Source organism: Myotis daubentonii, chromosome 19 (assembly GCF_963259705.1).
Source record: "Myotis daubentonii chromosome 19, mMyoDau2.1, whole genome shotgun sequence".
Lineage (NCBI taxonomy): Eukaryota > Metazoa > Chordata > Mammalia > Chiroptera > Vespertilionidae > Myotis > Myotis daubentonii.
In genome coordinates this window covers 14,295,505-14,323,063 of record NC_081858.1, presented here as the reverse complement: position 1 = coordinate 14,323,063, position 27,559 = coordinate 14,295,505, and the positions used below count along the sequence as shown (strand labels likewise).

Sequence of the window (27,559 nt, the reverse complement as noted above, 5' to 3'; positions counted from 1 at the left end):
CATGTACCTTGGTTGCGGGCACATCCCCAGTGGGGGGTGTGCAGGAGGCAGCTGGTCGATGTTTCTCTCTCATCGATATTTCTAACTCTCTATCCCTCTCCCTTCCTCTCTGTAAAAAATCAATAAAACATATTTAAAAAAAAAAAAAAAAAAAAAAGAACAGAAGCCTGACCCAGGCCCACTGATTTCGGCCAGGCCTCCTCCCTGTGCTCTGTCCAGGACAGTGTGGCCATGGGCCCTTCCTCAAGGGCTTCAGGAACAGCTCTGCTCTCACTACCCTAGACTTAGAACCAGTGTTTCTACAAATGGCCTTTGTCTGAAAGGACCCCTGTGAAAGCTCAGAGTAGGTGAGCAGCTCTCCCCGCAGTGATTCAATTACTATAGAAGCTTCCTCTTAAGCTACTGTGGGGACCCCCCAGCCCCACTATGAGGTAAATCTTTTGGGGGTAAGAGTCTGAGTTGTTGACAGCACCTAGAATAGGGCCTGGCACCCTGGAAGTGTCTTGTCAATGATAGGGTGAGTGTCTTGGCCTCAGGTCTTCTTTGCACCCTTCACAGTCCTCCGGTAACCTGGGATCCACTGTGCACTCCCCTCCCCCTTGGAGAGTCGCAGTGGGAGCCTATGTAATAACCTGTCTAGCTACCATTTCCCAGATGACAGGCAAGGACCTTGTGTATGAAGAACACTAGAGAAACATTGGTCAAACTCTGAATTCTGCCTCGAGATTCCAGGGGAGGGATTTAGGAGAAAGGGGACAGGAGCCAGGGTGGTAAGGGAGGGAGGTTCCTGGCCACATACAGGCACAGCATGCCCTGCAGGAGTGAGTCCCAAGATGCCACTTCCCCCACCCAGCATCTTCTGCTGTGAGGCAGATGTCCTACTGACCTCCACATTGGTCATTGCGCATCCTTATGTGAATCTGTTCTTTATCGCAGCAGTCACTCCAGTTTTCTGTGGACATTATCCTGCCCTTGTGGGGTCCCATCCGACTTGTTTTGGCATGCGACCAGTGAGACTTGGGAAGATGGAGAGAGGGGCCCTCTCGGAAGGATCGAGACAGCAGGGACAGAGGATTTCCCTAGATCAGCTGTGCAAGGCCTCCCCTTGTTCTTAGAAACACTGTTAGCAGCCCCATGGCAACCTCCAACCACATGGGCTGATGGCTGTAGATAAGAGCAATGAAAGCAGACTCTGGTTTCAGTATCTGATTCCTAAAGAGTGTTTGGGGTCCTTGGGGTGATTTAAGAGCCTTAAGTTAGCAATTTGAGTGTCTTAACTTCAGTTCAACAAACATTTGCCATTTGTTCTGCATCAGACATGTAGTAGGTTTTTTCTAGTGGGTTACTCATTCACTTTTGTCCCCAGGTATAGATAGATACATGGGAGACTATAAACATCTAGGAAAGATACAAGACTGCTCCAGAGTCATCTAATTGGCAACAGGCAGAATAGGATGGGAGGCAATGGAGAACTGGCATCTAGTGCTCTGGGACCCTTGCCTAGGGCCCTTTCTGCTCCCAGAGCCAGGAGAGCTAGCTCAAGTTCACTTGGCTGCTCACAGCTGGTTTGTTGTACTTTTCTTTGCTTTCTCTAGAGCCACATTCACCAATCCACCTATGGGAAAAGCTTGGCTATCATGACCGAGGCCCAGCTGTCTACAGCTGTCATCGAGAACCCTGAGATGCTCAAGTACCAGCGGAGGCAGCAGCAGCAGCGGCTGGACCAGAAGAGTGCCGTGGCCAGAGAGACGGGCTCAGCTGCCTCAGTCGCTGGTGTCGTCAATGGGGAGAGTCTGGAAGACATCAGGAAGGTGAGGGCTTGGCTCGATGGCACTGAGAACACAGCAAGCACATGCCCAGGGACAGGACAAGGGGAACAGGCAGTCTGGACAGGGTACAGACATGAGTGGTGGGGAGGTGGGTGTATGCTTGGTCTGGTGTAGGACCCAGGAATGAGCCAGTTTGGGCCCCCTCAGCCCGTTACCCTCAATTGCATGAGGAAGTAGCGGTGCTTAATCCACCTTTATCGAAGGCCTTTTTGCCGTAACCGTTTTGGCTCAGTGGATGGAGCGTTGGCCTGCGGACTGAAAGGTCCCGGGTTCGATTCCGGTCAAGGGCATGTACCTTGGTTGCGGGCACATCCCCAGTAGGAGGTGTGCAGGAGGCAGCTGATTGATGTTTCTCTCTCATTCATGTTTCTAACTCTCTATCTCTCTCCCTTCCTCTCTGTAAAAAATTAATAAAATATATTTTTTTTAAAAAAAAAAAAGGCCTTTTTGCCCTGAAGGGGTCATTTCTTATAGGAATTTTGCCTTTCTAGGGAATTCTGTGTATACTATATATACTGCTAGTCCTTGAATAGCATCATTTTGTCATTACAACCTTGATGAGAAAATTAAAAATTGAGTCTTGTGTGGAGTTTGCACGTTCTCCCCCTGTGTCCTCCCACATCCCAAAGATGTGCATGATAGGTTTACTGTCCAAGGTATGCCCGAGCTGCCGAGATAGGCTCCAGCCACCCGTGACTGAATAGTGGGTTGGAAAATAATCACCGTACTTGTTTTTATTAATCTTCCTTCAATGTATGTATAACTCACATATATTTCAGCATTGAATATTGAAAGTATTTTGGGTCTTTACTTAGAAGTTTGATGGTGTTTTTGTGACCAGAAATATGTCATAGGAACTTAATTCTTGTTTATATCAATTAGCCTCTGGTAAAATTGGTTCCCTTATATGTTGTTCCATATTAAGTCATAGTTTCCAAGCACCTGTCGATGACATTAAGTGAGGATTTACTGTGCTGAGAACGTTAGTTTCAGTCTCTGCCCTTAAGAAACATCTGTGGGCTCCTCTTTCTTCTCCCTGAGGGGTGGAAGGTAGAGATGGGGCAGGAAGGTTAGAATTTCTTAGGGTGCTTAAACCATCTTTAGGAGTTTGTGAAGGGTGATGAACCTCCACAGGTGATTCAGACATTGTGTGATCCTTGGTTATGAGCTTTAGTGGAAGAAAGTTTGCAAACCACAGCATAGAGACAAAAGTGTGGCTCATGGCTGCGCGTCTCATCTGTTAGTTCTCTTGTTGACCCCCAATGGCCACTTACTTTCCCCTGGAACCGGGCCAGGCCTGCGTACTGGTGATGAAGAGGAAGGGGCTGAGCTGGTTCAGCTGGGAGCTTTCTGTCCTTTCTTGCCGGAAGTGGAGCATGTACCCTGATAAAAACATTTGTTCTTTGATTGAGTGGCTTAGTTTAGTTGGACCAGAAGACTACAGAAAGGCAAATTTAGAATACATTTCCTTAGAAACCTTATTTTTTGGTAATTGGAGATGGTTCACATAAACGTTTCCATTCATTTATATCATTCTACTTTGCCAGAATCTTTTGAAGAAACAAGTTGAGACTCGGACAGCAGACGGTCGGAGAAGAATCACACCTCTCTGCATAGCACAGCTGGACACCGGGTACTCGTTCATTCACCGAGCTTTCTGTGGCCTTGTCTGGGAGCTCTTCCTCTCGCCTTTCACCACTTAGCACTTTCATAATTAGGATCTTCACAGGCTCTTGGGCAGATCTGACCCATAGAATCTGGAAGTGAGTGAGTTGGGCCCAACTTCCCACCAACCTCAAAGTCCAGTGCCCCTCACAGAGCCCTTATGCAAACTTATGCTGAAGGTGGGCTGGGAAGGGCCTGTGACAGGCCAGCAGCCAAGGGCACCTTCACAGGGTCAGAGTGTCTACGCAGCCAACCCTGCTTCATCTTGCCAGGGCATGACAAAACTTGAGGTAGAGAAGTTGGACTGATTTTTTTTTCCGTTTCTTTTTTCCCTTGTATAGTCTTCTTTTTTAAATTTTATTGTGAACGTAATACATATATTTATTATTGAAAATAGTAAAGGCCCAAAGAAGGATATAAACTTTACCCTTAATGCAGTCTCTCAGATATAATCAATGTTAATATTTTGGTATCTGTATCTCCAGTCTTTTCCCGACTTATTCCTATATCGTGACCTTGCATCCATTTTAATAAATAGTCCTCTGAAGCATTGCCTTGCTGATTGTCCAGGTTCCCAGCCTGTGAATGCACCATGATTTACTTAACCAGCCCCGCAGAGGGGCGAGGAAAGTGGACTCAGTCACCATTTGCTGTGTCTTAGCATCTATTGTCAGGCTTGCTTTTATAAGGGCCATTCTCCCCAAAATGATGGATGTTGATTCAAAGAATGATAAAGCCCAGTATGAAAGAAATAGATCCCCCCCACCCCCCCATAAAGGTGATTCACTCTGGGTTATACTCATGCAGTCAGCCTACTCAGGGCAACCACACACTGTAGTCCTCTGCACCTTGCAACTGCTCATCCATGAGCCTGCTCCAAATCTTCTTACAAGTCTAAAGAGACGTTTAGTCGTACGATGTGCTGGTTGACCTCTGAGGCCCTGGAGGACAGAGACTTGACCCAATGGAGCCTGTACCAGTTTCCTGGCTCCTCCCAGAGAGTGGTTTTCCTTTGATCAAGCCTTTTCCCCATGCCACCGGCTGCCTACCTTTTATTAGGACCAAGTCAGACCAAGTATATGACCCTGCAAGACTTGTGGGAGTGAGGGTCGTGGAAGTGGTGGCATTTTTGTTTTGTAGATCCCTCCAGGCCTCACCTTGTGAGGGGGCAGAGGGAGTAGATGGCTTCCTGCCTGGCCCTGAGCCAGCTTTCTGCTAGAGGGCTCATTTTCTGGCACCAGAATCTGATTTTCTTGGTTTCCAAGGCTTCTTTCCCTCCTCATACCCATATTAAAACAAGTAGTAACAGCATAGCTAATTATCAGCTTAGCTAATCAAGAAAGAAAAAAAGCACAAATGTGTAAAGTAGAAATAAGTGGGAAATAATTACAAATAAAGAATAAATTAAAAGGATGAAAACTTTGCTGAACTCTATGCAAATAAATTTGAAAATGGATGACTTTTGAGGAAAATAAAATTAGCAAACTGAAGAAAATCTATACAGATGAATTATTATAGAAGAAATAGAGGACACTATCGAAGAGTTAATCTGCCAAAAGCCACCAGACTAAGAAGGGAAATTCTAACACTTTGAAGGAACAGATCATTCTAATACTATTGAGAACATTCTAGTGCATAGAAAAGGAAGGAAAGCTTACAAAATCTTTATCTTTGAAGTGAACACAATATTTACATCAAAACCTACAGATAGAACATAATAAATTACTGATCAGTCTCATTTCTGAATGTCAATGCAGAATCCTAAATAAATAGTAACAAACAGAACCTTAAAATGTGTTAAAATGTTAATGCCCTATGACCAAGTGAAGTTTCTTTTAGGAAAGCAAAGTAGTTCAAATTTTGGAAAACTTAATTTACTTCTACATTTTAATATATCCCAAAAATGATATCATTTCTAGAGATGCTTAAAAGGCTTTTTTATTTAATTCAACATCATTCTTATTTAAAACTCATTTAAACAGGAATAGATGGATGCTTGATAAACTGTCTTATTCAAATTAAATTAAAGAACTAACATGTCTACTCTTGTGACTATAATTTAACAAACATCATTCTAGAGATCCTTGCTCAGTCAAGAGAAACAATAAATTGGATAGGAAATGTGATTTGATCTCTATGAGAGAATCAACTGGAAAAACTGCCATAGACAATAAAAGAAGAAAATAAGGCGACTATACACAACCTACATGATGAGATCAAGTACCACCAACTACTTTTAGAAGATAAGAAGAAATCACTTTCACAAATGCAATACCTCAATGTAAGAAGAAATGTAGATATTTATGAGAAAAAAATTTAAACCCTACTGAGAGACCTAAAAGGAAATTCAAAGAAATTACACAAAATGCATACCATGTATTAGCTAGGATGACAACATCATAAAGATGACAGATTTCTCTCAGTCTGTAAATATAAAATGAGTCAATACAAATAACCACAGGAGCTTTCTGAATAAGACAGTCTGATTCTGAATTTAAGTGGAAAAAGAAATAGGAATAGCTGAAATATTTTTGAAAAAATCAGGGAAGACTAGCCCTACCAGAAATTAAAGCAGTAAAGTACTAAAGTACTGACCCATGAAAACAACGAACATTGGGCCCTGCCCAGTATTCCCAGTGGTTAGAGCATCAGCCTGAGGAACAAAGTATCTCAAGTTTGATTCCTGGTCAAAGTCGTGTACCTGGGTTGGAGGTTCAAGCCCTGTTCCAAGTCGGGGTGCATGCATGTGGGAGGCAAGCAATCAATGTCTGTCTGTCTCTCTCTCTCTCTCTCTCTCTCTCTCTCTACCTCTCCCCTCCCCCCTTCTACCCCTCCCTTTCTCCCACTCTCTCTTAAAATCAATGGAGCCTGGCCAGTGTGGCTCAGTGGTTGAGCATTGACCTATGAATCAGGAGGCCATAGTTCAATTCCTGGTCAGGACACATGCCCGGGTTGTGGGCTCAACCCCTAGTGTGGGGCATGCAGGAGGCAGCCAATCAATGATTCTCTCTCATCATTGATGTTTCTATCTCTCCTTCCTTCCACTCTAAAATCAATTTTTTTAAAATCAATGGAAAAAATATCCTCAGATGAGGATTAACAAAAAACAAACAAAACAAAAAAATAGAACAGCCCTGGCCAGTTTCACTCAGTGGTTAGAGTGTTGATTCAAACATGGAAGGGTTGCAAGTTCAATTCTGGTCAAGGGCATGTACCTGGCTTGTGGGTTCGCTCCCTATCCCCGGCCTAGGCACATGTGAGAGGCAACTAGTCGATCTTGATATCTCTCTCTCTCTCTCTCTCTCTTTCTCTCTCTCCCCTCTCCCCCTTCCACTCTCTCTGAAAAGCAATGGAAAAAATATCCTCAAGTGAGGGGGGGTGGAAAATAGAACATTGGTATGCAATAGAAAACCCACAAATCGGCTCAGATATTTATGAAAATTTTATAAAGATAATATTTTGCATCCATGGTGAATCAGTATCCTCAATAAATGGGAGTCAGGACTATTTGATACTCTAAAAACAGAATTGGAGCCCTGCCTCACTTAAAATTCTGAACAGCTAAGAGATTTTTTTTAATGTTTAACTTTTTTGTTTAAAATTTTAGAAGAGTCCATAGAAGAATATTTTCATAATCTCTGAGGTATAAAAGTATTTTCTATAAATGACAAAATTTATACCACACAAAAATAACATTTTTTTGGCAAAGAAAATTACACAATAAAGAATCAAAACACTATATTCTGGGGGAAAATATTTTCTGCTCATATAAGGAATATTTTATATGGTTATAGCCTTAAAATCAATAATAAAGACCAATAACCAAGTGGAACAGTAGATGAATATGAACAAACATTTCACACAAAAAGAAATCAGGTGTTTCTATATGAAAAAATTTCAATCTTATAAGATAATTGAATCAAAATAATTGCAAATTAAAACTATAGTAAGATACTATTTTTCATCTATCTGCTATCAAGAAATTTGATAAGCCCTAGCCAGTTTGGCTCAATGGATAGAGTGTCAGCCTGTGGACTGAAGGGTCCCAGGTTCAATTCCAGTCAAGGGCACATGTCTGGGTTGTGGGCTCGATCCCAGTAGGGGGTGTGCAGGAGGCAGCCGATCAATGATTCTCTCTCATCATCATTGATGTTTCTATCTCTCTCTCCCTCTCCCTTTCTCTCTGAAATCAATAAAAATATATTTTTAAAAAAAGAAATTTGATAAAATCATCAGTGAGGGTGTGGGGTTATAGACACTATAGACAGGTTGTAATTTAAACCTCTAAGGAGGGCACTTTAGAGCTATTTGCCAAAAATCAGTAATGAACATTTCATTGGCTGCTGGAATTCCACCTCTAGGAATTTATCTCATGTAAAAAGTGAAACAGCAGGTGTGATGACCGTTATACCAGTGGACATCTTTGAGCAGCTACTATGTGTTCTAAGTGTTTGCTACACTAACAACTTCAGTCCTGACAGCAACCCCATGGGGAAGGTCCTGTCACTTTCTGTTTTGCAGATAGGAACCTGAAGCACAGAGTGGTTGAAGCACCCAAGGTCCCAGAGCTGGTGCATGGCAGAGGAATGAAACCTGGCTGGTTTGGCCCAGGGCCCTCAGTCTTAACACTGCAGTATCTTGCCTCCTGTTGCCGCAGTGTCTATTACTGAACAGGCTGGGAGACAGCCCAGCCCAGTTGTTCCTCAGTAAAGACTGGTTAGGTAAATTATGGTACATGCATATAGCCTATAAGAAAAGGGAGGTCCACTCTGTACGCTGTCTTTCATTAGTTCTCAGACACATGTTTTTACATTTTAACACCTCTAAGATCAGGATGCATCTGACAATTATATTTGGTAACAGTTTTTTCTTAGTGGTACATAAAGTATCAGTTCAACTTAGAGTCAGTTAAACAGTGTATGGAATGATTTTAGTTTTGTAATTTTGCAAATTTTCTTCTTTGAAAATAAATTATCTTTGGATCCAGAAAAAAAGTTACTTAGAATTGTATAAAGTACTTGATGTGGTATCTGATTTCTGAGGCTGACTTTGTTCTTTCTGACCATAGGGACTTCTCCACGGCGTTCTTTAACAGCATCCCACTCTCAGGCTCCCTGGCAGGCAGCATGCTATCCTCTCACAGTAGTCCACAGCTGCTGCCACTGGACGCCAGTACCCCCAACTCCTTTGGCACCTCAAAGCCTTCCACGGAACCTGCAGCAGCAGCCGGCACCAGGCCTGCGGGCAATTCTGTCAATAAGGACAGGTGAGTGGGCACCAAGGCTTCCTCCTGTCCCTGGGGAAAGTTTGGGTTTGGATACAGTTCCAGGGACACTTCATGGCCCCTTCAATAAAAAGAAAGAAAAGAGATACTGGATTTCAGATGAGGTCCTGCTCGGAAGGGAGGCCTTCATTCAGCTGAGTCTGATGCACAGGGCTGTGAGGACTCCACATCCTGGGGGAAGAGCAGTCCCAGGATTGGGCTCCTAAGGGTGGGAACCAACCAGGGGCATGTCACCTGCCAGAGGATCAACTCACCTTCTGGCAGGTCTGCACTAGAGGTGGCTTAGCCTCCACTGCATTATTGGTAGCATCGCCACACCAGTCATCTCAGGCAGAGCGCTAGTGTGCTGGGGCAGAGTCATCTTTCACTCTCAGAATTACGTTTGCTCCAGGAGCCTTTGTCTTCACCAGCCATTACCTGGAAACCAAATTAGAAGTCAGTAAGAACCAAAGGAGCATGAATAAGAGCCAGGAGCCATTCACTCAGTGAACATTTACCCAGTACCTGCCCTGGGTTACACACTGCGAGTGCCCAGGCATCCACATGGGGTTGATTGGTGTCTCCTTGTCCCTAGAGAGTGTGTCAGCTGGTGGAGAAAGGGGCAAACACAGAGGCATAGGGGTGGCTCCTCGGGTCTCCTGTGTGGAAATAGCTAGCCATCCAAAGCGGGGGAGGGCTTGTTGGGTTATTGGAGGATGCCCTACCCAGGGCCCGTATAGGCCACCCAGGGGAAGGGTTAGGGGCAGCAGCAAGAGCAGAACCCCAAGTCCCTGAGGAGTGTCAGTAAAGGGGGGAAAGCTGGGCTTCGCTGCTGAATCACTTACCCTGGGCTTCTCCTTAGAATGGAGACACAGAAGGCTCTGGTCTTGCACCTTAGACAGATCACTCCAGGAGGCACTGGTGCCCAAACATAGCTGCCATCCAGCTAAGCTATTACTGTTAGAGTGATTGTCCATCGGTGGGGACAGGGTCTTGTGTTATTACAGCCTCCTCCTTCCTGGGCTCTGATGTCATGGTCATGGAGGCATCACCAAGTATCAAGTGTCCCGAGTCTGAGGGAAGTGTGAGGATAGATGGGAAGAGGAGATGGAACAGCTTGACCAGTTAGAAAGCCCCAGATTTGCAAAATGTTTCAATAGTTGGTCCTAGAGTTCCCTGAAGAGGAGGAGAGGCTATCTAGGATATCTGCCAGGCATCTGGTGTCGGGTTCAGTCCGGTGGATTTGGTCATTGGGAGGCCCAGTGCTTTGGAGACCCAGTGTGAGGGGTGCAGAGGACCACAGGGTAGCTGGCAGGCTCATGCTCGGGCTCTCCTTTCTCGGAGGAGAAGGCAAGGTCTGTGGGATGGACACTGGGAGGAGAGTGTGAAGAATGTGAAATTGTTACATTGAGGGGCCACCGGGGCAGGAGGTTGAAGGCCAGGAATAGACAGTGGCTTCAGGACCCCAGATGGGGCTTTTCTCCTAGGACCCATTGTCAAAGTGGGAAAAGCTGGTGGTTGGAGTGGTATGGGTGGCTGAATTCAAGTTGTGGAGATGGGGCCGTATGGTGAGCAGAAAAGGGTTGCAAGAACCACTTTCTAGGCCTCATGCTAACCCCCGAAGCTCTCAGAACAATGCAGTGGGGCAAATGTGAGTGCATTCTCCGATAGCCAAACTTGGGGAATTTTTTTTATAAATGTTTACTTTTTCATATTTACCATTTTTATTTATTGATTTGGTTTAGAGAGATAGAAACATTGATTTGTTGTTCCACTTTTTTATGCATTCATTGGTTGCCTATAGTGTTTGCCCTGACCGGGGATCGAACCCACAACCTTGGTGCATTGGGACACGCTCTAGCTACCTGGCCATGGCAAACTTCCAGAATTTTAACATGTGAAAATATTTTTAAAATAGGAGTAGTACATCGTACCTCGAAATTTTTGTGTTTTTAGAAGTTTTATATTTGTGCCCTTTTCACTTGGCTCCAGGTAATGTAAATCCCAGACTCCCAAATCCCTGACGAATTGTGCTTGACATGCTCTCCCATCTTCTTCCCCACCCCAGCGTGAACGCTACCTCGGCTCCTGCTGCATCATCCCCCTCTGTGTTAACAACCCCATCCAAGATTGAACCCATGAAAGCATTTGACTCCCGGTTCACGGAGCGGTCCAAAGCCACGCCTGGTGCTCCTGTCCTGACAAGTGTGACACCGACGGCCGTAGAAAGGTAGGTGGTGGCTGTGGGGCTCAGAGTGACCAGGTGAGTGCAGCCTCAGGCCAGCAGTGCAGCGTCCTCTCTCCTACCAAGCAGCTTGCCCTCCCTGGGGGAGCAGGCGTCAGTCTCTCTGTACTCGGGAGCCCCTGTTTCAAGGAGAAAGGAGCAGCTGCTTCAAGTGCAAAGGTTGCTGGAAGGAGCATGGGGATGGACAGAGCAGCTCTGCACAAGGACATGAGGGCAACAGCATGGCAGCTGGGCAGTGTGGGAGATGTGCTGAGAATAACTGTGTGTGAATGGAGCCCAGTTTGTGTGAATGTTCGAATCGAAACCAGAAGTCCTCACCTACTTTTTTAATGTTGCAGTTTTGGGGGATTTTATTGATAATTATAAGTTAATAATCGTATGGAAAAGGCCATGGGTATCTGTGTTTGTGCAGGTTGAAAGAGCAGAACCTTGTGAAAGAGTTGAGGCCCCGGGACCTCCTGGAGAGCAGCAGTGACAGCGATGAGAAGGTTCCTGTGGCCAAGTCCTCCTCCCTCTCCAAGCGAAAACTGGAGCTTGAGGTGGAAACAGTGGAGAAAAAGAAGAAAGGGCGACCTCGGAAAGACTCACGGCTCATGCCCATGTCTCTGTCTGTCCAGGTGAGGCCAGCAGGTCTGTGCTAGCTTCCCCAGCCCACTTGTTGGGTTCAGTGCTGGAGCTTGCATGTGCCCACGTGGGAGAAGGGAGGCCCTGCACAGCACAGTGTGCCTCATCAGTGTGGGAACAGCTGGTTAGACATGTACTCCCCTGGATTAGCATGGAGGCACACTCCCCCTCAGACCTGCTCTTGACCTACCCAGAGTCCTTGAGCAGCTCCTTGGCGTTGCCTACCTCATCTGTCAAGTGGGATCACGGGAGCAGTCATCTGTACTGTCCTCCCAGAGTGGGTGGAAATACCTGGGGAACTGGCCCAGCCTTATCTCTGGGTGACTCGCCTGTACCTGACACTGCCCGACGGTGCTGGGAGGGGCTCAGGGACATTTCTGCTCTTGCAGTCCCCAGCTGCTCTGACCGCAGAAAAGGACACTGTGTGTTTGTCTGTACCAGCGCCTACACTGAAGCTGCCCATGCCGGGCCCCCAGAGAGCATTCACCCTCCAGGTGAGCCGGCCGCCTGCCTCTCCCTCACAAGCATGTTCTCTCTCTCTCTCTCTCTCCCCAGCTCCAGTCCTTCCCCAACCCCCAGTGTAAACCCTGAATTGTCAGAAACAGGGCTGTTGCCCAGTGGTTCTCCATCATACTCTGAGGGAAATTGTAGTTGATCATGGCAACCACCAGTCTTATTAGCAAGATTACTAGTCTGTTCTCCAGGAGCCCCTTCAGCCCCTGCCCCCACCACCACCACGCTTCTTTCTCTGTGGCTTTGCCCTCAAAGTCCCTGCCGCCATCTTCTGAATGGCCAGCTCCTTCCAGAATTATCTCAGGAGCCCCTTCCGGAAGCCTCCTTCGTTCCACACTTGGTCCCAAGCAGCCTCAGACTCTGCCCATCGGACTGTGTGGTATTGGTCTCCCTCCCAACCAGCCCACTGGCCCTGTTCATTTTCCTGGGCCCAGCACAGAGTTTGCATCAGGGCTCTTTTAACCATGTGCTTGTTCAAAACACAGTTTTTTAAATATTATTGTAGAGTAAATAATCCTTTATATGCAGAGGCCCTGTAGTCACTAGTCTAGCACCCATGCCAGACCTTTGCACACCCAGTCACTTCATGCCCTTTGTTCCTCAGGTGCATATCAATAGGAAACCCTTTCAGACTCCATATGCAGGTCATTTCTCACAGGCTGCACACGGCCCCAACCCAGGCTGGTCCTCATGGGGTGTCGCCCTTTCCTGCCACAGGTCCTTCTGAGCCTAAGAATAGGGACCCACATGCTTTGTTCTTGTTGCTGATGTGAGCAGAGGCAAGGAGCACAATCCCCTCTCCCAAACTCCTCCAGCTTCCCCTGGGGGTTTCACCACTGAGTGCTGCTTGGAGCCCTTCTTGGTTTCTATATGGCCCTCTGCCCCAGGTAACCCACTTATGTGGCTACACAAGTGCAAACTGTTCAGCCATTCTGCCTGGTTTTTCATACGGATTGTCAGTCATCTCCCCATACACAAAAACAAAGTTGAGCCCATTGTGGAGCCTGGCACTGAACTAAGCGCTTCCATGCATATGCATGCGCTTCTAGGGACACTCCCGTGAGGTTGGTTTCAGATGAGCAGACAGAGGCCCACTACGAAATGAACTAGAGAGGACTTCGGGTTTTCTAGACTTTTCCTCGGTTATTGCCAAGCACTGTGATCTCTGAAGACGTTCAACTAGGAGCCACGTCTCCCCACCAGCTGTGTCCAGCTGGCTGTGGGCCTCGCTTGCAGTGTGCTCTTAGACAAGCCACATGCCTTCTCTGCATGTTCCCTGTGAAAGGAGATGGTAGGGTTAGGAAGCTCTGGAGTCTCTAGCTCGAACACCAGTTCTCTGCTCTGCTACACGGAAAGAACATTGTGTTTACTTGCCTCCATTCAGGTGAGCTCCGACCCCTCCATGTACATTGAGGTGGAGAATGAAGTGACAGCCGTGGGGGGAGTGAAGCTGAGCCGCTTGAAGTGTAACCGGGAAGGGAAGGAGTGGGAGACGGTACTCACTAGCCGGATCCTCACTGCCGCCGGTAGCTGGTAAGGGTGAGGGTCTTCGCCTGGCCCAGCATTTCATGTAAAGCAAGCACCACGTGTGTGTTGTGTGGTGCTTTGAGGAGCTGCACTGCCCCCCAAGTGCTAGCTCCCATGGAGACTGCAGGTCTTGTCTGGGCTGAGTGTGTGCAGCTATCATCTCGGTCCCTGCAACACCCAGGGAATTTGGCGTCATTACCTCCATGGTACAGCTGGGAAAACTGAGTCCTAGAGGCTCACCCATGCCAGGATTTTCACCCAGGCGTTGTGATTCCCTTGTCTGGCCAGATTCCTGAAGTCTCAGGTCCCAGGCTGAGCTCTGCCTGGCTCTGGCTTAGGCTGGTTCTTTCTCTGGATCCAAAATTTTAATCCAAGGAAGTCAAGATAGATTTCTGACTGTCCCCCCTGAGTTGCCAGCCCGCCCCTTTCAGATTCTGCACTTTGAGGGGAGACCTTAATTCAGTGTTAGTCACGCAGGGTCTCACAATGGACTTCTGGGCCTCTATCCTTTGAAGCTGCCCCTGTATTCACCCCCACCCTAGCCAGAAAGGCTTTCTGAGCACACAGCTGGCGTCCCTTATGGAGACACACTTTGTCATTCCCACACTTCTGGCCTTTCTCGGCAGAGACCTTTTCAGGACTAGTCCAGCTAGTTGTAGCCAGTAGACTGTCGAGTGGACGCTGTGTGGCCTCATATGACAAGGGAGGTGTGTTTTCTGGGTCACCATCAGTGGTACTCTGAAGCACCCCCCGTCACAAGTTAACATTAGGGTGAATTCCGAAAAGCTTGAGCAGCCTAGTGGGGGAGGAGAACATAGTCTCTAATGAGAGATCTCAGTTCTGTCAGCCCTGCTGTCCCGCCCTCCCCCAGTCCTACTGGCCGGCCCTCTCCCTGCCTCTCCTGCTGCTGCACCCACTCAGGCTCAGGCCCAGGCCCAGGTAGAAGGAAGGCTCTGTGCCTTGGGGCTCCTACCTCTGCCACAGCACCTGATCATCATGACACCTATCCCCTCTCTGCCTTCTCAGTGATGTGGTATGTGTCGCCTGTGAAAAGAGGATGCTGTCAGTGTTCTCCACCTGTGGTCGCCGCCTCCTCCCTCCCATCCTCCTGTCATCCCCAATCTCCACGTTGCATTGCACAGGCTCCTACGTCATGGCGCTCACTGCTGCGGCCACGTTATCTGTCTGGTGAGAGACAGGCCTGGGGTGAGGTGGGCTCCAGGCAGGGCAGGATAGGGCTGTATAGGTTCCTCTTCACTGCAGGAACAGGGGAGGCAGTGGAGGAAGCCGCCTAGCAGACATGCCCTTGGGCCCTGCTGGCATGGGGGTCTTTACAGGCAAAGAGACCCAAGCAGTTGGACACTGCTTGTGATGACCACCGCACATGTGTGTGTACGTGGGGGGGAGGGGGCAGGTATGCAAGCGGAAGTGGAGCAGGCTGCCTATCCCTGCTACCACTTTTATAAGAGCAAACCACATGACAAAACACAATGTGCCAGGGTCCAAAACACAATGTGTGGGTTCATCAGAATGGGATCTCAGCTGCCACAGTGTGACCACGCTTCTCCCAAAGTGGGTATGGCATTAGCGACGAGCCCCACAGCTCTGTTGCCTGAGCCCTCTGCTACAGCCTGGAGAAAGTAACCTGGCTCATGGGGAGCAGAAGCCTCTTGTGGCCCAGAGCTCCTCTCGGGGAGGCCAGGGCAGGGTGTGCACAGAGACCACAGAGTAGGGGCCTGAGCACCGCGGCGCACTTTCAGGCATTTGCTCAGATTGGAGAGTAAGCTGCTTCTTATCTCCCTCCTAGGGATGTTCACAGACAGGTGGTTGTGGTAAAAGAAGAATCTCTACACTCTATCCTGGCAGGTAACTGGCGATGGGCTGCCCCTGGTGCCCTGATGAGGGAGGGGACAGGGAAGCTCAAGTCCCAAGCTCCACTCAGCCTAGACCAGTGATGGCGAACCTATGACACGCGTGTCAGAGGTGACACGCAAACTCTTTTTTTTGGTTGACTTTTCTTTGTTAAATGGCATTTAAATATATAAAATAAATATCAAAAATATAAGTCTTTGTTTTACTATGGTTGCAAATATCAAAAAATTTCTATATGTGACATGGCACCAGAGTTAAGTTAGGGTTTTCCAAAATGCTGACACGCCGAGCTCAAAAGGTTTGCCATCACTGCCCTAGACAGAGAGCCAGAGCCAGTCTCTTGACTCAGCCCAAGGTACTCAGTGTGACAAGGGGTCACAGTTATGTTGCAGGGAGATGCACCCTCTCTGGGGCACATTTCATTGGCTCCCTGTGTGGTGACAAAGAACCTGTGGGTGGTGGTGAAAACAGCACTCACAGGGAAGATACTCCCTAGTTGCTGAGTCAGCGTTAAGGCGCCTGTTTCTGGGACTGGGTGCCATGTTCAGATTCCCCTTGGTGCATGTGCAAGCACTTGCTGATCAGAACACACCCAGAATCCATTCTTATGGTGTCTCCCCAGGAAGCGATATGACGGTGTCACAGATCTTGCTTACACAGCATGGAATCCCAGTGATGAACCTGTCCGATGGAAAGGCCTACTGCTTTAATCCGTCACTTTCTACATGGTAAGCAAGCCACCCTTCCCTGGCCCTGCCCCAGAGGAGGTGTCTGTCCCAGGTGGTAACAGGTCATGTGGTACTTGCGCCTCAGGCCTGCCTGGCTTGGCTTTTCCTGAGAGTTGGGCCCTAGAGTAGAGGTCACAATGACTGCTTGGTCTCCTCTCTGCTGGAGGAGACAGAGCTCAAACCCACCTGTATAGGCCCTACTGTCCCTATTAGAGGCTAGAGGCCCACAGCCTCTCTGCTCTCAGAGCCCGTGTGCAGGGGTGCTTTGCTTTGTCTGCTGAGATCACTTTGTTTGGAATAGGCATTTGAAAGTTCTTATGGTTGCAAATATATATTTCCAGCCTGGCTTCCTTAGCCATCATCAGCATCGGTGAGTCAGCTTCACAATACCTTCGCCAGCACATAGCAGTTTTTGAAGTCCAGTAGCGTTTCGACTTTGTAAATTACTAAGGTTGCACCATCAGCACATGCGGTGGTCTGTACCTTTCCTCCACCCATTTGGAATTTGGAGCCCATTTTTATATTTGTAAAATCCTTTCTACATCAGAGATCTCAACCCCAACATGTAAACTGTGTGCATTGTATACCAGCCACTCAGAAATTCTTCTGCCTGCACCTTTCGGTCCCTCAAACCCAAGTTCTTGTGGCATTTTTCTGTTCAGAGTTGCCAGGCACAAATTCATCCCGTACTGAGTTCTCTTTCCTGAGTTAAAAAAAAAAAGAAGAAGAAGAAGAAACTCCCCGCTGCCTGCTCTTCCATATTGCAAGATGTTGTGTATTATTATGTGATTACTGTAATAATGGAAACGAGCCGGGTATTTAAGAAGGAAAACGTTGACCCTCTGTATTTTGGGCATGTTTACAAAGGCACCTGGCTGTCTTTAAAGTGCGTAAAGAAAGTTTTCGCAGAGATGTGAAGGGTGTGGAGAAGATAGAGAGCTGGCTGCCTCGGATGCTGTGGAAGCACATGAAGGCTGGATGCTGGCATCCCTCGAAGCTTCGAAGGGCTGGGCCACGTGGACTAGACCACTTCACACGTGGGCCTCCTGGCCCCAGGAGCCTTGTCAGTGACCTTCCCTGTCATGAATGTCCCCTTGTAATGAAAGCTGTCTGTGAGAGACCTGTGGTGAGAATGCAATGACCCTCAGCCTTCGCTGGTGTTCTGGTAACAGGTCTGTGGTGCTTGCTCCTCGGCAGCCTCACTGCCAGCCTACCCTGCTGGACCTCCTGGTTTTTCTGAGCTCAGCTCTTGCCTTTACCTCCCCAGGAACCTGGTTTCTGACAAGCAAGACTCCCTGGCCCAGTGTGCGGACTTCAGGAGCAGCCTGCCTCCCCAGGATGCCATGCTGTGCTCGGGACCCTTAGCCATAGTCCAGGGCCGTGCCTCCACGTAGGTAACCCAAGTGCCGGGAGAGGTGACTGGGTTGTGCAAGTACAGTCCCACGCAGGCCAGCTCTCTGATTGCTGTCCCCTGTGCTCAGCTGCTGCTCAGCACAGGCAGACTGTAGGTGCCAAGAGTTTGGGGCCCACATCAGATAATTTCTCAGGGTGCTGGATGCAAGCCCTGTTACTTCAGGGCCCAGGTGCAGTTTGAGGTGCCACAGGTCATGGTCACTCATGTATTTTGGTTGGGGGTCTGTTACCTCAGGGATCTAAATGGGAGGTACAGAGTGGGGTACACCTGGGGTGCCAGAGCATCCAGGACGTCTGCAACTGAGACATGGGGATGGGTAGGCCAGTGTGGAGCCTGACATCTGCCCCTCTGCTGGCTTCTTCCTGGTGCCCTGGAGTGCATGGTGGTAGCCTCCTGCCCACACAGTACCCACTGCCTCATGATGTGTTTCTGCAGTTCAGGGAGGCAGGCGGCCCGGCTTTTCTCCGTGCCTCACGTGGTGCAGCAGGAGACGACCCTGGCCTACCTAGAAAACCAGGTGGCAGCAGCACTCACCCTGCAGTCCAGCCATGAGTATCGCCATTGGCTCCTCCTCTACGCACGGTACCTTGTGAACGAAGGTGAGGTCCCTGGTGGTTCCTCCATTCTCCTGGGCCCAGCTCAATCCCTGTCCCAACGCAACCCTCCTAAAAGCCTGTGAGTCAGGGAAGAGGTACAGTGGCCTAGGGCTCCCTACATTCCTTTCTCCCAGTCTGCCATGGTCATCCAAGAGGCCCGAGCCTCCAGTTCCCTGTCAACATGATGCACTCTCAGCCTCCCCACCCCCATCTCCTAGCCTGAGCTGTGATCAGGCTCAGCAGGCATCCAGCCCATTACAGGCTCCCAGCCCTGAAGGGAGTGTTCCCTGAGGGCCAGCAAGATTGGCAGCAGGAGAGGGTGAGGGCAGAGGATACGTGGAAAGACATGCAAATGTGATGCTCAGACTTCTGTTCTTCCCTCACACCCTTGGAGCATCAGTGGTCAGTGACCCCAGGGAGGGTGTCTTGCAGCATCCAATGTGCTTGCACTCCTCTTCCTTTTCGTTGCGCCCCCACATGCCCTGGAAGGACTGGCCTGCTGTCCAGCACCTCCCCTTGTCCCTCCAGCCTAGCTTTCCCTGCCAGGGCTCTCAGCACCTGCATCTCCTTCCCAGTATATGCCCACCCACACTTGCACTGTTGTTCAGCAGAAAGCAAGGTGTGTTACAGGAAGTGACCATCCTGTTCTTAGGGTGACCTCCCAAAGCCTCTCATCCTCTCTGCTAGGCAAGCATGGAGTCCGCCTTACCATTCTTCCTTCCCCTTGAACATGGCCTCCAGAGATGTGGCCTGGGAACTGGCCCTCCCTAAGTTCTCCCTGTGTCACCATGCAGGTTACCAAGCAGCCTCCCCCACAGCCTCTCCTGGCCTTGCTTTGCTTTTGACATCACCCTCTCCATTTTGTTTATGATTTAGAGGGTAAAAATGAAGTCTAGAAAAGACAGAAAAAAAAGGTCAAACCTCTACAAATTTTATTCCCAGAATTTGTATATCATGTTTCCTCTGATGCAACTACATGTTCTATATACCTTGCAATCCTATATAATCCTATATAATAAAAGGGTAATATGCAAATTGACCAAACAGCAGAACGACTGGTTGCTATGACGTTCACTGACCACCAGGGGGCAGACGCTCAACGCAGGAGCTGCCCCCTGGTGATCAGTGCACTCCCACAAGGGGAGCGCCGCTCACTCGCCCACAAGCCGGCTGATGGCTGGCTAGCGAGCACAGCAGCGGTGGTGGTGGGAGCCTCTCCGCCTCTGTGACAGCGCTAGACAGCGCTAAGGATGTCCGACTGATGGCTTGTCAGACATCCCCTGAGGGCTCCTGGACTGCTAAAAGGCACAGGCCGAGCTGAGGAACACCACCCCCCCACCTCCAAGTGCATGAATGTCGTGCACCGGGCCTCTAATAAATATATATATTATACGCACACACACACACACCTCTGAGGACAAGCATGACTGACCAACTCGAAGTCCCTCTCCCTTCCCCAGCAGACTCCAGTAATGAGTTTGATATTTACTCTCCAGTCTGTGTGGCCGCCCAGCATGTGTGGTCACTGGCATTTCTAAATATTCAGTCTTCGCAAGCCCTCCCCCGTTTCCTGGGATGCTCCTCACACCCCATTCTGCTAGGGAAATGCCTCCTCTGGCTCCTCCGGTTTCCTTCATCCTGGCTGTTGGTCAGGACTCACCCTGATGCCCTGCATAAAGCCACTGCCTCCTCTGGGGCCTGCACCCATTTGTGAAATCACTTCTGCCGCTCGCTCCTCTTCATCTTCCACGTGTCTGTTCCAGTGTCCATACATAAGTCACCTCCTCTCTTTATCCCTTGCTTCCTAACTGTAAAAGGAGAACTCAAGTTTTAATAGGAGACCCCTTTCCTTGAAATTCCTCAGATTCCAGCTTCATCCTCTTATTTCCACTCTCATCTTTGGGTGATTTCATCCATTTCCTGTGGCTTCAGCTGCCCCCAGTGCCTACAGACTCCAGACCTGCCTCTAGCATTTCTGGCACACCACTTGGCTGTGCCCATAACCCTTGACTTGATAGGCCCATGCCTGCTTCTCCTGTCTCTGCTTAGTCACCACCTCCTCAATCTAAACTCATCCCCTCGCCATCTCTTACCTGCTGACCCTGCTGATCTCCTCTCACACTGGCTGCCAAGATGTCTACTCTCAAATCTGACTAGCACTCTCCCCTCCTTCTACAATTTCCCATAACCTTGGGGGGTCCATCCCAAAACTGGCCACATCTCATTTTTTCTCGTTGGCCCAGCACAGAGGGGCCACTGCATGCATTGTCAAGGGAGTAGGTGAGTGAGTGAGAATCTGTCATTGTGAGTCTCAGTGCCCCAAACTGAGAGGCATGCAAGAGGCATTTTGCCCATCATAGGCAACACAATAAGCCTTTGTTCAGTCTGTTTTGATATACCCAACAACTTAGCATATTCTTGATTTTTTTATTTCTTTTTGTAATGTGTTCCTATTTCTGTTTTGTTTTGTTTTGTTTTTGTTCTTTTCTTTTTTTCTGTAATTAGGGTTTGAATACCGACTCCGAGAAATATGCAAGGACTTACTGGGTCCGGTTCACTACTCCACTGGAAGCCAGTGGGAGTCAACGGTAGTGGTAGGTGCTTCTTTCATTCTTGCCACAAGAATTCTCTTGAAAAGTGAAGGTGGAAATTTAAAAAGTAAGCCAAAGTGCTTTGGAATTCTTCCTCAGTAGATGTCTACAGCACAATGCCTTGGGTCCCAGCATCAGTGAGCAGGTGAGATGCCTGCACTGCACAATCCAGCAAGAGCTGGGCCCTCAGCATGAGGCCTTAAGGGGGTTCAGCCATGCACTTGTGCTGAGGAAAGCTGCCTGCGCAGGGCTGTGGGTTTGTTCAGGAATGAAGGTGAAAGATCCTTCCCTGCCCTCATGGAGCTTGCAGTCTGGCAGGGAGGCAGATATAAGCTAGTGGGCAATTTAGTCAACAAGAAAGGTTCAGACATGGATTATGCTTAGAAGGAAATGAGCAGATCAGTAAGACAAGCATGCCTGGGAAAGGGTGACCAGGGAAGACCTCAGAAGAGGACTTTGAGGATGAGCCAGCTCTGCAGAGCCCTGGGGAGAGTTTCCTGGTGGAGGTGGTAGTACATGCAGAGAGGGTTTGGTACATCGAGGCCACTGTGACTGGGACATAATAGGCAGAAGAGAGGGTGATAAGAGATTAGGCAAAAGAGTTGAGCAGGAAGCAGATCATGGAAGGCTTATGAAGATCCAGAGTTTTCGTCTAGGCAGCGGAAGTTATTGAAGGATTTTACACAGATGTGATGTAAGCTGACATAGAAGACCAGTCATCAGAGGTGACATGAACTAACATAGAAAACTGGTCAGGCCAGACAGCGTGACTCGGTGGTTGAGCATTGACCTATGAACCAGGAAGTCATCACGGTTCAATTCCCAGTCAGGGCACATGCCCGGGTTGTAGGCTTCATCCCCAGTGTGGGGTGTGCAAGAGGCAGCCAGTCAATGGTTCTCTCTCATCATTGATGTTTCTCTCTCTCTCTCTCTCTCTCTCTCTCTCTCTCTCTCTCTCTCTCTCTCTCTCTCTCTCTCCCCCCCTCTCTCCCCCTCTCCCTCTCCCTCTCTTCCTCTCTGAACTCAATAAAAATATGTTTTTTTTAAAAAAAGAAAAGAAAACTGAACAGGGCTTGTTTTTTGTGGGGTTTTTTTGTTTTGTTTTTTCAAAAGTTCTGGCAATTGCCGAAACCGGTTTGGCTCAGTGGATAGAGCGTCAGCCTGCGGACTGAAGGGTCCCAAGGTTCGATTCCGGTCAAGGGCATGTACCTGGGTTGCGGGCACATCCCCAGTGGGGGATGTGCAGGAGGCAGCTGATCGATGTTTCTCTCTCATCGATGTGTCTAACTATCTCTCTCCTTTCCTCTCTGTAAAAAATAAATAAAATATATTTTAAAAAAAAAGTTCTGGCAATAGATGCAGGTGACTTGGATCAATATGATGGCTATCAAGAGGGAAAAGAAAACAGATTCAAGATGTGTTTTGGAGGCAGAACAAAAAAAGACTTGGTGTTTGGGTGGTTGGATATGGAGTAGGTGAGGAAAAGAGAAAAGTGAATGTGTGGTCTAAGGTTCTTTTGGCTAGTGTATTGATTGAATTGAAAAAGGAGCAGGTTGGTGAGGAATGGGAGAAGTTGTGGGTCCAAGAGTTAGCTTCAGTGCTTCATTCAGTCACTGAGCAAAGACTGATGGAGCACCTTCTCTGGCCAGGCATAGTCTAGGCACAGGGCAGGCAGCAGTGACTAAGGCTGACAGGGGCCCCACCTTTATGATCTTCATTCTTGTGGAGAGAGGCAGATTCAAAACAGCTGAACAAGTACATTCAAAGTGTTGGGTGGGGGTGGGCGCCATAGAAAAAATATATAAAGGGCGGGGGTAAGGGAGTACTGGCAGGATGCAATTTTATATATTGGGTGATCAAGGAAGACCTAATTGACTGAGCAGAGACCGGAAAAGGTGAGAGATGAAGCCCCACAGATATTTGGGGAAAGAATATCCAGGCAGAGGGAACAGCAAGTATAAAGGCCCTGAGGTTGAGGTTGGGCGTCTTTCAGCATAAGAGGAACAGCTGAACAGAGTGGCAGTGAGAGAGTCAGTCTCACAAGGTTCTAAAGACCTTGGTGTATACTTGGCCTCCTCTACTTTTTATTCCCCTTTTTAAAAAATATTTTTTTATTGATTTCAGAGAGGAGGGGAGAGGGAGAGAGAAATAAATACCAAAATTGAGAAAGAACCATTGATCAGCTGCCTCCTGCATGCCCCTCACTGGGGATCAAGCCCACAACCCAGGCATGTGCCCTTGACTGGATTCGAACCCAGGACCTTTCAGTCCACAGGCCAACACTCTACCCACTGTGCCAAACCAGCTAGGGCTCCCTTTTTATTGTGTTACAATAGATCTTAATTTGGTTGGCTAATAAAATCTTAGGGCTTTGAAGGTATTATGCTGGGCCACAGACTTTTATCATCCACTATTGTTGCTAAAAACTGCCAGGAATCTGATTTCCATTATTTTGTAAATTCTTTTGGGATCAACCCTTACTTGGTGTTTTGAAGTTTCACAGAGCTCTAAGTCTATGTCTTTCATTCATTCTGTGTATTTTCCTAGGTTCTCTTTGATTATATTCCATTTTCCCCATCATGAGAAATATAATACCATCTTTTTGGAATCTGTTATATTATTTTTATAGTTTCAGTTCTCCCCATATTTTCAATTTAGTCTTTTATCTACTTGAGCATCGTTCTACTATGAGGAGCCCTTATAGATCTGTTTCTATTTCCTATAAATATTTCTGCTAGTTCTCATTTATATTGTCTTACCTCCTTATGTGCCTGGTTGGTTTTGACTGTCTGCTAGACTTGATATTTGAATGATTATTTGTAGAAGTGTTTTGAAGCCTCAGTAATGTTACCTTCTTCAACAGAGCACTTTTATTTGCTCTTGGCCCTAGCCCTACAAGGCTCCCTCAACCAATTCAGGGATTGAAGTCTTCTGGGCTACCTGGGGACTCAAAGCTGGGTACTAATTAGTGCACGGACTGGTTTACTACCAGTCTACCCTTATTCTAGAGTACATTTCTTTGGAGACTAGCACAAAGGAAGGATGATTTATCAGGGACCCCACTTTTCATGAGTCCTATGCCCCTGCTTTGGTTCCCCTAAGCCCTCAAGTCTAATAGATGCTCTGCTCAGCCTCCTCCTCATCAATGAATGTTCCCAAGCCCTAGCCAGTTTGGCTCAGTGGATAGAGCGTTGGCCTGCGGACTGAAGGGTCCCAGGTTCGATTCCCGGTTGGGGCACATGCCCGGGTTGTGGGCTCAATCCCCAGTGTGAGGTGTGCAGGAGGCAACAAATCAATGATTCTCATCATTGATGTTTCTCTCTCTCCCTCTCTCTCTCTCTCTCCCTCTCTCTCTCTCTCTCTCTCTCCCTCTCCCTCTCCCTCTCCCTCTCCCTCTTCCTCTCCCTCTCCCTTCTTCTCTGAAATCAATTAAAATAAAATTAAAAAATAAGTGTTCCCAAAGCAAAGGTGTTTCTCTCTGGATTTCTACCTTCTCCATACTCCAGCTCAATCCGCTAGCACTTGAGCTCTCTGAGGTCTGTTTCTCTTTGTCCAGCTTTGTCCCCTTTCTCAGTGGGAAAGGTTTTTCTGAATTCCCTATAAGAACACCTCACCTCTAGGCAGCCTGATGGGCTGTCTGCTGAGGTGGGAGACAGGAAGGCCAGTGCCCAACCAACCACTCCTGTGGGCTTCACTCTGGGAGCCTTAGGGCAAAATGTCAGCAAGAGCTCTACGTAACAGTTCTCTGTCTCAGCCTGAAGGTAAGCCTTCTAGGCTAGTGTGGTGCAGGCAACAGGGAGCACAGACAGGCCACTGATTCATGGCCATGCACTCTCCCTGCCTCCTCCTCCCGGCTGGTGGTTTTTGCTGTCTCTAAGTAGGATGCCTTATTAGGGATTTGCCCAGGAGAGTCTGTGGCTTCCTTCCTAGGAAGCACTGTCAGTTTGGTCCCACTTGCTTTTCCTGTAAACTGCTTAAAATAGCTGGTCTGCTCATAGTGCGTGGGCAAATCCATGACAAAATTTCTAGAAATTGCTTTGTGGGAATTCTTATATATTAAGGAAATTACTCTTTGTGATATGAGCTGCTAGTATGCCTCCAAAGATCCAGGCTTCTTTCCCTCAAGGATCAAGACTCAGTGTGCATAGGAGGGAGGTGGAAACAGAGGGTTGGCACTAAGCAGCCATCCTTCAGGTGCCTGAGCTCTGTGCTCACCACTGTCTCTTCAGCCAGGCCTGCTGTTGGAAGCCCCCTCTGCAAAGGTCTTTATTGTAGGACCTGTGTCATTGGCCAGAGAGAGGGTGATGAGCTGTTTCCAGGCTGCTGCCTGAAACAGTGAGGAGCATCACCTATTACTGAGCCCTGGGTAGGAGATGATACTTGATGGCTGTTGGTATTGAAACCAGCCTTCAGGCCAGGTAGATCCTCTTGTAGCTTGACCCTGGTGCTATAGACCATCTGAAATTTTTACTTTGCTAATAGCAGTTTATTTGATATCCTTTCATTTTCTTTTTCTTTTTTTAATATATTTTATTGATTTTTTACAGAGATGAAGGGAGAGGGATAGAGAGTTAGAAACATCGATGAGAGAGAAACATCGATCAGCTGCCTCCTGCATGCCCCTTACTGGGGATGTGCCAGCAACCAAGGTACATGCCCTTGGTCAGAATCGAACCTGGGACCCTTGAGTCTGCAGGCCGACGCTCTATCCACTGAGCCAAACCAATTAGGGCTCCTTTCATTTTCTTAAATAGAGTTTTTCAGGTTTTAATTTAAATTTTTTGTTGTTGTTGCTGTTTTAATTTCTTGGTGATTTTTTTAAATTGATTTCAGAGAGGAAGAGAGAGATAGAAACATCAATGATGAAAGAGAATTGTCATCAGCTGCCTCCTGAACACCCCACACTGGGGATGAAGCCCACAACCCAGACATGTGCCCTGACCAGGAATTGAACCTTGACTTCCTGGTTCATAGGTTGAAGCTCAGCCACAGAGCCACACCAGCCAAGCCCAAACATTTTTATTAGAGACCAGAGAATAAACATTTCAGGCTTTGCAAATCCATAAGATCGCTTACAACTACTCAACTCTGCGTTGTAGCATAATATCTAAACAAATAGGTAGGTATGTCTGCATTTTGATAAAATTATTCACTAAATAGTTAGGATGGATTTGGCCCAAGCCAATTCACAATCTACATGAGATCTGTTATTTTGTTGAGGTTTGCTTTTAGAGCAATTTTTCATATTTCCATGTGTGCCAAAGAAGAATTTGTGTTCTCTAGTTCTGAGTGCCTTAATGCCCTAATGGTCATGTTTACAGAATGTTCGGTTTGAATTACCTGAATTACCTTTCTGGACACATCCCTAATGAAGTGTGTATTAAAACCTCCCTATAAGCGTAGTTTTGTCCCTCTCTCCTGACTTTCTCTTTTTCCAAAGATGTTTTTGTTTCAAACTTTACTTTGATAATTGTAAAACACACACTTTTATTTACTAACATAATCTTTCTCCATCTTTAACTTTTAACATTTCTGTATCCATGTTTATGTGTTTTTTGCCAACATCATGTGTCTGGCTTCTGTTTAATCTGACAAGCTGAGGATTTTTTAATCACAAATTGAAATAATTTATATTTTTTGTTTACTTTTTTTTTAAGACCAACATAAACTTTAACAAGAGGTTGATCACATTACTTTTCATATCTCTCTTAGCATCATCTCTTTATTTCTTCTTATTTTTGAGTACTTTCTAGAACATTTTCAGGGTGGATCTTTACTGTGGTAAACATTCTGAGGTCTTACAAGCCTAAGATTATTTTTTATTATATCCTCTTATGTGAATAACTGCTTGGCTGGATGAAAAAGTAGATTATGAGTTTTCCTCCAGTATATTTAAAATACTACTTTATTGTGCCTCCTGGTGCCTCTTCCTTTGTAGGTGATATGCTCTTGTTTTTTAGAACTTTTCAGAATTTTTTTGAGTTTGATATCTATAGATTCTGTGTATTTCATTCTAATGTATCTAAAATACCTTTTTTTTTTTTCATATCTTCATCAGCACTCAATGAAGCCTTTCAACCTAAGGCAGTTCCTTTTTCTTGAATTGTGTGAAATCTATCCATATTATTTCTTCAAATATTTCCTTCTCTCTTTTGTGTCTCTCTCCTGTGGGATTCTTGTAGATGTTGGGCCCATTTCCATACTTCATCTGCCCTTACTTTATCTTACAGTCTCTTCCCTTACAGTTTCCCCTCTGCATGCCTCCCTGCTCGAGCACTGGCTGCTCTTCCATCTGACCCACTTGACTCGGTCTTCAGCAGGGTCCATTCTCCTGCTAATTCCATCTCCTTTAGCCACTGTATTGCTCAAACTTAATCCCTACACTTTGTTCTTTTCTGAAATTCTTTGTGTGGTTACCATGCTGCTTTAACATTTGGACCTTCTCTTCGAATGGTCAATATTTTTGGTTAGTGGTTTTCCCTTTGCAGCAGCTGTGCTCCTCGGGGTTCTGTAGAGTGGAGACCCTGCCTGGCAGGGCATGTTGCAAAGGGTCCAGGCAGACCTTGGTGCCAGTGCACCCAGGCATGGAGGAGGTGTGGGCAAGAGCCATGGGCAGACCGTCCCCCAGGACTGTAAAACCAAAGCCAGTCATGGACTCCCAGGTGCCACCTCACCCCTGGGCTTGACCTCAG

At 47.4% G+C, this 27,559-nt stretch overlaps 1 protein-coding gene across 5 annotated transcripts in view; it reads left to right on the top strand.

Annotated features, from left to right (window-relative positions):
• Nucleotides 1-27,559, top strand: part of LOC132222085 (protein HIRA) — a 60,457-nt gene that overhangs the window by 31,657 nt on the left and 1,241 nt on the right. For 3 of the 5 annotated variants that reach the window (XM_059676933.1, XM_059676935.1, XM_059676936.1), the window contains 12 exons: nucleotides 1,596-1,811; nucleotides 3,377-3,462; nucleotides 8,563-8,760; nucleotides 10,826-10,987; nucleotides 11,415-11,619; nucleotides 12,016-12,120; nucleotides 13,524-13,672; nucleotides 14,693-14,854; nucleotides 15,474-15,532; nucleotides 16,161-16,266; nucleotides 17,534-17,656; nucleotides 18,116-18,279. In XM_059676933.1, the coding sequence (XP_059532916.1) occupies nucleotides 1,596-1,811; nucleotides 3,377-3,462; nucleotides 8,563-8,760; nucleotides 10,826-10,987; nucleotides 11,415-11,619; nucleotides 12,016-12,120; nucleotides 13,524-13,672; nucleotides 14,693-14,854; nucleotides 15,474-15,532; nucleotides 16,161-16,266; nucleotides 17,534-17,656; nucleotides 18,116-18,279 (1,735 nt within the window). Of the gene's footprint in view, nucleotides 1-1,595; nucleotides 1,812-3,376; nucleotides 3,463-8,562; nucleotides 8,761-10,825; nucleotides 10,988-11,414; nucleotides 11,620-12,015; nucleotides 12,121-13,523; nucleotides 13,673-14,692; nucleotides 14,855-15,473; nucleotides 15,618-15,860; nucleotides 15,898-16,160; nucleotides 16,267-17,533; nucleotides 17,657-18,115; nucleotides 18,280-20,781; nucleotides 20,871-27,559 lie in introns of those variants that run through there. The other 2 variants (XM_059676934.1, XM_059676937.1) reach the window with 2 other exon arrangements.